At 42.1% G+C, this 13,349-nt stretch overlaps 1 protein-coding gene across 3 annotated transcripts in view; it reads right to left on the bottom strand.

Moving 5' to 3' along the window:
* Fktn (fukutin) overlaps positions 1–9,716 on the bottom strand; it is a 38,567-nt gene extending 28,851 nt beyond the window's left edge. Inside the window, exons 1-2 of one of the 3 annotated variants that reach the window (XM_038347642.1) lie at positions 9,627–9,716; positions 7,697–7,905 (exon numbers count right to left, since the gene is read on the bottom strand). In XM_038347642.1, the coding sequence (XP_038203570.1) occupies positions 7,697–7,801 (105 nt within the window). In that variant the 5' untranslated portion in view covers positions 7,802–7,905; positions 9,627–9,716. Of the gene's footprint in view, positions 1–854; positions 908–3,870; positions 4,009–7,696; positions 7,906–9,626 lie in introns of those variants that run through there. The other 2 variants (XM_038347643.1, XM_038347644.1) reach the window with 2 other exon arrangements.
* Positions 9,717–13,349: the final 3,633 nt, after the last annotated feature.

Here is a 13,349-nt window from a genome sequence, read left to right as displayed (position 1 = left end):
TATTATTATTATTATTATTATTATGCATACAATGTACTGCCTGCACAACAGAAGAGGGCACCATATCTCATTACAGATGGTTGTGAGTGCTGGGAATTGAACTCAGGACTTCTGGAAGAGCAATCAGGCTCTTAGCTTCTGAGCCATCTCTTCAGCCCCTGGTTAGCATTTCTGAGCCAATTAATGTCCATCAAGAAATAGCATCTGCACTTACACTCCTATGCCTGTCTGTCATTCCCCTCCCACTGCCACTGTGGGACAATGGTCTTGTACCCTGTAAAGATTTATCACTTGTACTGTTTTAATAAAACGCTGATTGGCCAGTGGCCAGGCAGGAAGTATAATCAGGGCAACAAGAACAGGAGAATTCTGGGGAGAGGAAAGCCTGAGTCTGCAGTCGTCACCCAGGCCAAGAGGAAGCAAAATGAGAATGCCTCACTGATAAAAGGTACCAAGACACAGGGCTAACACAGAAAGAATTATAGGTTAATGTAAGTTATAAGAGTTAATAAGAAGCCTGAGAAAATAGGCCAACCAGTTTGTAATTAATATAAGCCTCTGTGTGTTTCTTTGGGGCTGAACGGCTGTGGAACCAGGTAGGATAGAAACCTCTGGCAACCTACCTCCCCGCTCCTCCTCCTCCTCCTCCTCCTCCTCCATTCCTCTCTTTGTTCAGCTCCAGTCTCCAAAGTCCTGATACTATAGCGTGAACCAGCTGGCTCTCTGCTCTATCTCTGAAATTAGGATTTGTCCATTTAACTCCATATTCCTAACTTTATCTTCATATACTGAATTGGTGAAAGGGAAAGTGAATTTTAAAAAAGTATATTAAGCCCGGTCATGGTGGCACTCACCTTTAATCCCAGCACTGGGGAGACAGAAGTAGGCAGATCTCTGTGAGTTTGAAGCCAGCCTGGTCTACAAGAAATAGTTCCAGGACAGGCTCTAAAGCTACAGAGAAACCCTGTCTCAAGAAAACAAACAAAAAAAGTATAATAATGAGAATAATGAGCAGATAACAAGTGTCAGATTCTGCTTGATAGTTCCAAATGAAATACCCCCCCCCCCATACTCTTACAAAACAACACTGTAAAGCAAAGAAATTATTTCTGGTTGAGAGATGGCCCCAACACTCACACTTTTCATAATGTGCACTATTATTTCAAATGTTTTAGATTACTTGTAAGTTCACAGTGCTTTTTAAATGTTCAGGTTTGAAATGTCAAAAGGGAGAAAGCAATATTGTCATACTGTTCATATGATAAGCCCCTGATTTGTCAGAAACTAAATAGGAGAAGGAATGCTGGACGGTCTAGAGACAAGAAGAAGCTTTCAAGCTCAAAGAAGTCTAGCAACTCCATGTGCTTCCAATGTTTTCTACCTGTGAGATATAAATAACGGAGGATGCTGACGGACAATTAGAATCGCCTCATCCTACAAACACAATGCGCTCAACATTCCTACAAAGGAGGCTCGTCCTCTTATTAAACTGCACTCAAGGGCAGGTGCCAAGGCCAAGCTGCCTTTGTGTTTCCCATGTCTGACCTAGTGCTTGGTTAAATAGATGTTAGTAAGAATTTGTTAATTGGAGGAGAACAGAAGGGAGGAAGAGTAATGAAGGGAGAGCCAGACTCAGTCTCTTGACAGATCTCTAACTCAGACAATAGCAGTTTAATACAAATGGACATCTGAGAGAAACAGACAACAAAAAATAAAAACAGAGGTAACTTTGTGATCCTCAGTCCTGACAAGTGATGGAAACTAGACAGTCATTTGTTTTCCCACTCCAGCCCCATACTAGGAGAGGAACCTGCATTATTATTATTATTATTACTATTATTATTATTTGGTTTTTCGAGACAGGGTTTCTCTGTAGCTTTGGAGCCTGTCCTGGAACTAGCTCTTGTAGACCAGGCTGGCCTCAAACTCACAGAGATCCACCTGCCTCTACCTCTGCCTCCCGAGTGCTGGGATTAAAGGTGTGTGCCACCACTGCTGGAACCTGCGTTTTAAGCTGCTGAATTGGTTGAGTTTGGAATAAGTAAATTTCTAGTGAGCTAGTAGATTGTTTTTATAGTAGTTTTATTGGAATTAAGATCATATATTATAAATTCTACCCTTTTACAATGTGTTGTAACAGTCTGAAATTGGAGTCATTTGAGGGGACTTCTCAGTGTTTGTGAGAAAACCCCAAGAAAAGAAGAGTCTTATGACCTTGTTTTTTCAAAACACAGAATTATTCTTGGCATGAGTTCTCGTGCGCCTCCCAGGGGCAGCAGAGAGGAGTGCATTTGCTCCAGCTGTCATCACTCAGGTGCCTCTACGGGAAAACATGCTTTCGCCATGCATGGCTTGTCCCTGTAATCGTACCTGTAACTCAGGTGACTGCACAATTTACACACTCAGAGTATAAATTGTCTGATGCTCTGAATAAAGGTGGCTACTGAATGAGACTTTAGTCCGCCTCATTTTTAGCCCTGCTCTCCCATTTAGCCTCTACCTAGGGCAGTAAACATATAGTTACAGTAGTGTTATCACCTCCACCTAGAACACTCCACCATGTCAAGACTACATCCCCAATCTCCTCCCTCTGTGCCACCATTTTGAGCAACTGTCACAAACACGTTTTGTCACGCATGCCCTCCTACATGCTCACAACTTGCCTCTATTTTACTTGTTTTGCCAAAACCAAAATCAAACAAACAAATCCCACAAAACAAAACAAAACCCACCAAACAGTTCACGTTCACAGCTGGGCACAGAGGAACATACTTATAAGCCTAGCATTTGGGAGGCTGAGGCCAGAAGATCATTAGTGGGTTCTAGGCCAACCTTGACCACACAGTGAGACTCTTCATCTGAAAACAAAGCACAACAAGCAGGAGGAACCCAGCTCCTCACTTGTCTGTGAAAGCAGGTACACAGCTAACTGTGACTGCTCACAGGTGTCCCAGCTGGTTCTCTAGGAATGCTGGTAGGGCCTTCATTCTGCTGAGCAATGCTATATTCATTCCCTTGACCATTAATCCTCTCACTCTCTTAGGTGACCTTTTCTGCTCCTTTCTCTTTTTAACACATTTTCTGTATCCCATCTGTCAACATACGGTATTGCTTTCTCTTTCCTGAGAAAATAAAAGGAATCAGAGAACTTTCAAGCCTTTCCAATTACCTTACTACCTAGTGAAATTACATTCATACAGTCTGATGTCCTTCTTCACCATAGAACTGTTCGGTCTTACCTACTCCTCTTATCTCTCACTCCTCTCCAGACACATCAATATCCAAATTAATCCAGAAACTTTCTGCATAAAGGTTTTTTTGTACTATATTTCCTTTGGTTTCTACACAGGACTCTCCTCCTACAGACAAGGACATAATTCACTTTGCTGGAATAAACTTTTATTTACAATGACCTTCTACACTATTCATGTTCATCTGGAAAACTCCTATTCAGCCCGTAAGACCAACTTAAAATATTATGCCTTCATAAAATATTCAGTAATCCAGGATCCCCAAGTATGTTATTCTTCATGTCTTTTATCCCTGAAAACTTAGCTTGAAGAGTCAAGGATAAGAACACTGGGGGTCTAGCTTTTTAAGTCTTAAAGATCACACCATTTTAATGGTGTCTCATAAGAAAACGGATGCAAAGGCACAGTTTGCAAATGTCACAAATACATGCAGTCTTGTAAATATCCCCATGGACCTATAAAGCAAAGGATCCTAGAGTTTAAATTTCATTATCTGAATAGTTACTCTTCCTATGGGAACAGCTGCTGGCACCCAGTGGCTACTGTTGAAAGTGATTAAGAACATAGCCACTGCCAGCCAATAACCGGAGAAACAGAATCAAGAAATAAATAACCTGACCTCTTTTTCTTCCTAGTCTCCAATCTCCAGCTGATGCCTCCCATTGGTTGAACCCAACTGGAACCCAAAAGGCAAGGGAGCTCAGCTAATGCAGTCCAGAGGTCAGCCTCCCAGGCATAGAGTATGGCGAAGAGAGATCTGGAGAGGCAAACAGAGAAGATCCTGCATACTGTGCTATGTTGTTTAGGTTTGATCCTATAGGTATGCTATGCAAATAATTTGATCAGAATTCTAATTACAAAAAATTATGTGTACAGTACATAAGGATTACAGAGTCTAAACAGAAGGGGAAATTCTTAAGTAGTGAAACATTCAGAATGAAGCCTGAAGAAATAAATATTAAATTATTTATCTATTTCCTTACATGTTTCTTAATCTTTAATTCCAAAGCTCCTCACATTGTGAGATTCTAAAAAGTCAGGACTGAACTTCATTGATCCTTCTGTTCTATGCCCTATTACTATGCTTGGCTTAAATAATTTTCAACAAAACAAGTCAAGGGGTTAAAAAAAACTAAAGATATTTCAAACTACTTCCTATTGGATAGCTGTACTGAAAACTTAAGGGGCATAAATATATGGACAGGCAGAATCAGATTTTAAAAAGGACTGGTAGAAAAATAATTGGTGGCTATTGAACTCCACTGAAACAATTATATTATGTCATTAAAGAACAGGCATTCCAAAAATAGGATGTCAAGATTTAAAGAAAAGCCTTATTATTTCTCCAGCATAGTATTCAATAATCAAGTTCTTATAGGAACTCAAAATCCAAATTCTTAATTTGTATAACTACTTAACATGGCAATAGAGTCAAATGGTTAATTCTTTGTTTAAAAAAAATAAGGTCTTCAATATCAGTTTTTTCTCCAGTTGTTTATAAACCTGCGCACCTGAGGCTGAGAGACCTCACTGTGGTGCATCCCCAACCGAGTGCTGCACTCTCCTGCAGCTCAGGCCGTCACTCCTCAGTTCTCCATGGACTGGACTCCTCGGGGTTAAAAGTCAGCAAGGGGAAGAAAGCTATGTGTATTTAATAACTCATCTGGTTTGAAACCTATAGTCTACAGCCTGGAAATATAGGAAAGAATGAAAAAGCATCCTTTAACTGTAATAAAAGAAATTCACTTCTTTTCTGAATAATGGAAAAATGGAGGGGTGGGAGAATAAGGGGGTGACATTTATTAAAATTTGCCATATTACACCAGGCCGTCAAAAATACTTTCCCTCAAATAACTACATGCTTTCCTTCAGAGCAAAACAAAGCAAGCCAAAAGTCAAAGACCAAGTGAAAATCTTTACACAATTTTATCAAGCAGCCAACTTAACACTATTCCAAAAGCCTTTGCTGCGTATGTTCTACATGGCTAAGGCTAATTCTCATCTCTAATGACAGCAGGGAAATCATTCACTGTGAATAACTGCCACCATTCTTCTTTTCTATCTCTCCCTTTAACAGAAAACAAATTACTGAACAGACAAGAAGCTAGCGCAGAATAAGAGCCTGTGTGTGCCCTTCTCGGTAATGAGAACAGTCGTTTGCTGAAGGCACCGGTGTGGCTCGTCTGGGTAGGAAGCACCATAGAAAGCTTGCTCCAGTTCCTATTCTGTCTTTTACTTAGCTGTCAACCCCACTGTCTTCAATGTCTTCAGCATTCTGAAAGCCATTTCATCTCATGCCTGCCAATCTGAACACAGTTTATTCAGACAGAGTTACTTCTGCATCAGAGTAGCCCAAGTAAAGAAACAAGTTTTAGGTCCTCACTCTAGATCCCAGTTAAACAGTGAGAGATAGACACACAAGGACTCTATAGTAACTTACTTCAACTTTATTTTTATTTATTTGTTTATTTGTTTGTCTATTAAGAGGTGGGAGGTGGGCCATGTCACATGTGTGGAGGTCAGAGGACAACTTTCAGGAGTCGGTTCTCTTTCTACGATGTGGGTTCTGGGAACTGAACTCAGATTGTCCAGCTTGCAGGCAACTGACCTCACCACTGAGCCATCTCTCGAGCCTCTCAACTTTATTTTTAAAGTGGTAATGTAAGCCTTCAGTAGGAAACATAAGCTACTAGAAGCTATCATCTTTGAGCACAGACATGTAGAAAACACTGAGATGTAGTTGATGCATCACATCAACTAGACTACTGAGCTCAGCTGGCAGTGCTGCTAAGAGTTCCAGTCAAAGAAATCAAAGCTCAAAGAAGTGACGTGCTAAAAGCCAAATGACCTTAATCCCAGCACTCAGCAGGCACAGGGAGGTGGAGCTCTGTGAGTTCAAGGCCAGCTTGAAGTACACAGCTAGTTCCAGGACAGCCAGGGCTACACAGAGAAGCCCCCTCACACACACACACAATCACTACTACTGCTACAACTATCAAATTGAGAGTAAGACCTTTGCCCTTCTAATATACCATGTCTTAACAAGTAATCATAAATACAACTCAGACAAGCACATTTAATTAAAACCACATTAACCTGTTATTAATGAGAAGAAAATAATCCCTAGAGAAATGACATATCCTTTGTGGTGTGAACTGTAAGCAAATTATGAATGGATCCCAACTTACAATAGGTGGACTCACAACGTTCTGAGTTTACAATGATGAAAGTATTATACCCCGAATAGGAATGATACATTAAGTTTTGAATTATCTTTTCCTGAGCAAGTAACAGGCTATTCAACACTCATGGTGCTGTGGAGCTACCAGCCACATGATGAGGAAGGTACCCATACTTCATAGCACACTATTCCAAGCTATGGTGTTTGGTAGGCAAGGCATATTATATTTCACTTACAATATTTTTATCCTATACTGAGTTTATCAGGATGTAACCTTACTGTAAGTTGAAGAATATCTGTACTTGAAAACTAGAGTTCATGGATGCTCACAAAGCTACCATTCTACTAGAGTTTGTATGAGGGGATCACACTGTGGTATCTGCTACCCTACTGATTGTCAGGACTAATATGGCTGGCCAGGCAGGTGTCCCCTTCTTCCCTCACTGCTCCAAGTTTTTCCCTCTTGAAGCTGAACACTCAATCAGTCAAAGAGGACTGTTCTTCAACCAAGGGTATATATATGAGGAGCTGAGCTCCCTGACAGAACATCCAAACAAATCAAGTTTGTATTTCGAAAGCCTGAATGACAGTCCTAAATCTGAAAAGTCAAGCCTAGCCCTCTATGAAATATAGTATATTTGTTCCTTATCTTTAGTTATTAGATAATTGGATTGATTTGATTTGTAGATCACAGAAAACATAAACTCATCTAATTAAGTGTCTAGGGCCAGAGGACATCTACAGTAAAGTCAGTAAAGCTCACACATAAGCAGAAGTAGGCCTTCTTTACTCTAAGACAATGGCCGACTTAGTCATCTCTGCTGAGAGCCTGGAAAGCTGGGCAGTCATCCCAGCATGGTGCTACAGGCATTTACTACTCCTGGACTCCTTCAGTATCTCTACACCTTCGGTCCCATAAACAGCAACACAGGTAAGCTATACTACAACTCTTCTGTAGATTTGGAATCAAAGTTACCTATCAGTGACTTAATTTAACTGATATTATTTTGTGAAATAATAATTTTTATTTATCAGAAAATGTGAATAGATTAAATATTATTTAAACATTACTTTTGATTTAATTGCATAATTACAAAAACATTTAATTGTAATTTTGAACTGTCTGCTACATCCTACAAAGTTGAGAACCCCTGTGAGAAATGTTTCCATAGAAGTTAAACATTATTAATTGGGTGTACTGTAATTTACATGTTAAGAAAGCGCGCAGCCACAATGACGTCTAATAAGAAAAACACGGAATTACCTTGGCTGACAGATAGTGCTTGTAGTAGTAGAGCTGAAACAGTAGAAACGCAGAACTTGTCAGTGTTAGGAGGGCCAAGATCACGTTCTTATTGATTCTACTCATTGGTCTGTGGTCTTCCCGCAGATGTTTTTAACAGTAACCCAGTTGTTATCATCTTCTTCATGAAACAGGAAGATAATCTTGTTTTTGTGAACAAAGAGATATTTCTGAAAAGGAAAAAAAAGGGTCAATTTGACAAAAAAAGAAGAAAAATCTAAAATTAGCTTCAATAATCATTGATAGCACACACACACATGGCAGTACATGGCTATCATTTGGTATGCTGAGGCAGGGGAATAACAAGTACAAGGCCAGCCTGGGCTACATAGTGAGTCCTAGACCAGCTCGAGCGACCTAGAAAGACCTTTTCTCAAACAGACAAACAAACAACAAAAGCAAAACTGGAAAAGAAAAGGCTATCTGCAGTTCTACAGAACACTTTAGCCAAGAGGAATGCAGGGGAGGGGCTTCTACAATGTTTCTGAGTCAACAGACCTGGCCTGGGACCTTTGGATCTCAGAATGTATGTCAGACAAGACTTCTGACCGTAATGAGAATTACTTCTGGGAGATAAGTGAGAAAGAAGTTTTTAGTCAAGAAGCACAGTATCTCACTGTTTGTTTTGTGAGGGTGTGTGTGTTTGTGTGTGTGCTCACGCGCATGCATATGCATGTGCAATATAGGAATAAATGATCTTGGTATTGGCAAGGTAGCGAACACCTTAGTAAACATTTTAGTCTTTCATCCTGGGTATCACCTCCAATTATTTCTTCAGAATAAGAAATTTAGTATGTACTTCCTAACTCCCCAATAAATGATCTTGGTTAAATATTTTTAAATGTCCTCTAGTGGTTAGCTTTATGTCTTCAAGAATACTAATACCTCTTTTACTTAATAACCTAAGTTTTCTGGCTTAGGTTTTCTGGTTGTAACGAGAAACTGGCAAACTATGCCACCTTCTGTCTTGTTCCTTTCCCTACTTATTTCTACTTGGTTATGTTATTCTGTCCGATAACTATGTTCTTTTACTCTTATTAGCACAGGGTTCCACAATGACCCTATATACCCACTGCCCACTCTATAACAACGAATGTAACAGCGCTGCTTACTTTCACTGTTTGCACTGTTTAAACACAGGTGTCGGGAGAGTTTGGCTGTGAGGTCACACTTTACTTCCCCTGATAAGTTACTGGGTTTATAGCACTACCCTGCAATGCTAAACTTAATAACAGTTGATGCCGATGATAATGACGCTCGGTTTGCCTTGCCAGATAATTGCGTGAAGCTTTTCCGTCTTCATTATCATCGGCATCAACTGTTATTAAGCCCAGTGTGCACTCTTTCAAACGACCTAAGGACGAACACCGAGGAGTCTCAGAAGGCAGGAAAGCGAATGGCGATTCAACCACCTTCTCTTGGAAGCGGCAGCTGCTGGCCCCTGCACACAGAATTTCTCAAACTCCTTCCGAGCTGGCCCCTCCCTGGCCAGTCGCCCTGCCGTGGTCGCTTTCCCCGTGATTCACGCCTCCAGCCACTCCTTCAGGTGCACAGAGCAGCAGGCTGCAGCAGTTCCTCCCCTGCCGAGGCACCGTGCCATGCCCGGGTCCTCACATCCGATCGTTGTCCTCGCATCCTCCGTTCTCACCACAGAGCTCAAACGACACCGCCCCGACCCGGCTTCCACGAGCGTCTCCATCAACCTCCAAACTCGAAGCCGGGTCAGGACGATCAGCGGACGCGGCATGCGGGGAAGATCTGCAACTGGGACGGCCGCAGCATGCCTGCGGACGACCTCCCCACCGCCGTGGCTGGTACCTGGCGACTAGCGACAGGTGCCTGAGGACGCCCACCCTGGACCAGAGACCCAGCCCGGACGTCTTCATCTTACCTCACTCTACAGCAGCCGCGGCGACCTTGCTTTACGGCAGTCACGGCAGCCGTCGCAAAGGGGCCGTCAGGCGCGCAGTCGCACACGCTGGCCCGGGACCGTCCGCGTCTTCTGCCACACCTCTGTTTCGAGTTTTTGGAATTCTGTTTGCCTGGCCTTTAGAAAGCCGCAGGCAGCCATCCCTTCAGCAGTGAAGTGAGGCTGCTTGAGAATTTAGGAGAAACTCCGGCGAACAAAGCAGAACTGTCTCCCCTGGTGTGCTGGGTCATCAGTACAGAAAGCTGGTTACGTGCAAACTTCGGGAGGATAGGATTTCTTCCCTTCGTTCTCCCTCCCCCCCCCCCCCCCCCCCCCCGCCCTCTGTAAGCAAACACACTAAGCAAGCAGATTCAGAATAACTCCTTGGGTTCTGCTTTGGATGCCATTGCTTGCGATTGGGGCTGGAGTGGGAAAGATCGCTGTGTATTGATGAACAGGCTCACGAGGTTGAGCTGCCTAATTGACATCCAGGTCTAGAAGATGCTGACTTCCAGTCTAGGGCTCAGAACAAGCATACAGTTCTGGGACTGGCATCTTTTGCTTTTAATGGTGTAGCTTAAAGAGTTATTGGTAAGGATCAGATGTGGATTTTGATAAGAAGTGAGAATTAAAGGCACCAAACAAATTATTGTAGTTTTAAATTCTCTGTACGAAAATTACTAAGGGTCCATAGAAAAAGATGAAATAGTTTACCCTCCACATCCCGTTCTGTATTGTGTAATTGAAGCTGGTCTTAAACTCTCCATGTAGCCCAGGTTGGCCTTCAACGGATCCTAGTACTTCCACATCAGGTGCTGGGATTACAAATTTGCACTGTCATGCTTGGCTTAAAACTGAATTTTCCTAAAAATTGTGATGGACTGTGACCGTTTCAAAAAGTCACTATTAAGCCTGGATGCCTATGATTCAAGCATTCGGGACGTCAAGGTAGGAGGGTCAGGAGTCAGGCCTTGTCTTTTAACAACAACAAAAGTTAAAACATGCATACGGGAGTGACAAGAGGTGGTATTTAAAAAGAAATGAGCAGTGTTCATTATGCTAAACGATGTGCGGGAATTATAAGTAAGAAGAACTGTCAGGTTTCTATAAGTGAATGCTTTTCAAGTGCATAGCTGTAAGTGTTGTGGCTCTGAAGGGAAAGGCTTCCCCAGTGCAGGTGTTAGACCTCTGCTCCAGCAGTGGGGGGAGGGGTTTCCGGAGCAAAGGTGTTAGAGCCCTGCTCCTGCTCCGGGAGGTATCCTGGAGTCCAAATACCAGAGTCCCAGTACAACAAACCTCACACAGAGGTTTGGAAGGGGGAAAAAAGATGCAGGAAGGTAGCTGCAGAAAGTAGCTCAGTTGAACAGAATGCAGGGTTTATATAGGGTTTCTTGGGTGGGTAGGCGGGGAGTTTGCCAGTGTGGCCTGGGATTAGTGGGCTTCTGTGTACTGATCTTTGGCAACCCCAAGGATTGGTAGGATTCTGTGGCCTGACAGTCAGGCAAACTGAGGAATTGGTGTGATTCTTTTTCTTGCCCCTGGTGTTGGGTTTGGGGTCAAGTCGGGATCAGAATGTTTTTCCTTGACCTTTTTACCCTACAATAGCACATCTTGTCCTGCATAAACCTTGAAGAGAGGCAGTTACAGGACTAGCCAGTTTTCTAATTTAGATTTAAGTATAGGTCTCATTGTTTTTCCTACATAAACACAGTCATAATGTGTCATCTATATTTTCAAGTTTCTGTTACTGTAAAATGGACCAGAATTTAAAGATATATTTATATGCCAAAGAAAGATTCTGGAACCCCTAAAAGAAAATTGGCATTCTTTTTTTATTTGGTTACCTTAGACATAACTTGTCAGGAACATTTTTTTTGGCAGTTTACATTTAAAGTTTCCCCCACTTACAAGTAACTTTATTCTTTTCAACATAATTTTGAAAAGTAAAAGCCCCATATACCACTGGAAGTTGGAAAATAAAAAGATAAACACAATTTAACCAGTCACAATGGCACTTGTTAATAGCCTGAATGTGAACCGCTCTCCCAAAGGCTTCTGTTGGTCTCTCCAGCTACTGGCAGCTTTAGAACCATGGAGAGACAGGGTTCTAAAACCCTGAAAGAAGTGGGCCATTAGAGGGGACAGGCACTAAGGTTTGTAGCCCAGTCCTGCTTTTAGTCTGCTCTCTATGTCCGGGTCCAGTCCATCTAGATGTGAGTAGACTCAGCCACCTGTCGCAGCTGCCATAAACTCTGCCATGCCCTACCTCCCATGATGGACTAACCTCTTCAACTATGAGCCAAAGGGAATGTTTATTCCCCTAAGTTACTGCCATCAGATATTGTCAGAGAATTAAAAATAGCACTTCTCAAGAATGTCAGCAAGACACTTGTGAGATTTTAGTTCACCATAGAAGTGATTTAATCTGGTTAACTAAATTTAAAACTGTTGGAAATGATACAAAGATGAATAAAAATAGCCTCTGTTAGAAGTAAACATTCATCTTTCGAGAGTCATCCAGGAGTATGTGTATACACATCCTGGCCTGTAACATTTGTGGTATTCTAAGGCAGCAGCATAAAGTAGCAGCCCTAACAAACTTAAGTAGCCAAGAGCTTAGCTATCAAAATGCCTTATCCTCGGGCTCAACAGATGACTTTGCAGTGAGGAGCACTCAGTGTTCTCTCTTGGAGAACCCAAATTCTATCATGGAACCTCAGTCTCAGGGTATCCAGTGCCCTTTTCTGGCCTTTGAAGGAACCTGCACTTATGTATTTATCTACACGTATATAAACCTAAATAAAAATAAATTTTAAAAACTGGACAGATAATGTTTCTTAAGAGCCATAAATCCAGATTCAAATATGGAAGTCTCAGATTCCTCAGACAATACTGAACCATGACAGCATGAGTACCGTATGACCTGGTATGCATGCATACAGTTGCAGGGTATGGAGACACTCCAGTTGGCACATCCAAGCACCATCCCATTTCCACAAGGTGCCACCCATGGTGATATACATACCTATGGTCCAATCGTTTCTGGATGGACCTTGGGAACAGGTCTTTAGAGGCTCTCAAGGCAAACATAGGGATGACTAGGAAGGGAGTTCTGGGGTACTGGCCACCTGTTGAATAGTAATCTAAATTTGGGTGTGTCAGTGGAAGCCGGAGGAATCTCACCTCGTTTCCTTTCATGTTGCTGTAATCAAACACTCTGAAAACAGCAGTTTAGAAGGGAGAGTTTATTTGGGCTCAGTCCCAGATTACAGCCTATCACGTTAAGAAGTCTAAGAGGCAAAAGCTTAAAGGAGCAGACCACATCACATCCCAAACCATAAGAGCAGAATTAATGTGTGAGAGTTAGCTCTCTCCTCTTTCGTCAAGGACCCAGCTGCGGAAATGGTGCTGTCCACATTCAGAGTAGGTCTGCTCACCTCCATTAATTCAAAAAAGGTAGCCCCTCCTTAGGCATGGCCACAGATTAACTGAGACAATCCCTCATGAAACTCCCTTATCGTGTGATTCTATACTATTCTATTCTATACTATGTGGGTCACATAGACAATTAAAACCAATTGCCAGACACCCTTCCACTGGGTGAAGCTGGGAGCTTATCTCCACCATGAAGTTTCAGGATGTCATATGAAGCAGAGTTAACTAAGCGTTTTATAGATTATGTGTGTGTGTGTGTGTATGTATGTA

The sequence above is a fragment of the Arvicola amphibius genome, chromosome 11 (assembly GCF_903992535.2).
Source record: "Arvicola amphibius chromosome 11, mArvAmp1.2, whole genome shotgun sequence".
Classification (NCBI taxonomy): domain Eukaryota; kingdom Metazoa; phylum Chordata; class Mammalia; order Rodentia; family Cricetidae; genus Arvicola; species Arvicola amphibius.
Note: the sequence above shows the minus strand (reverse complement) of the source record. Positions and strands in the feature narration are given on the sequence as shown.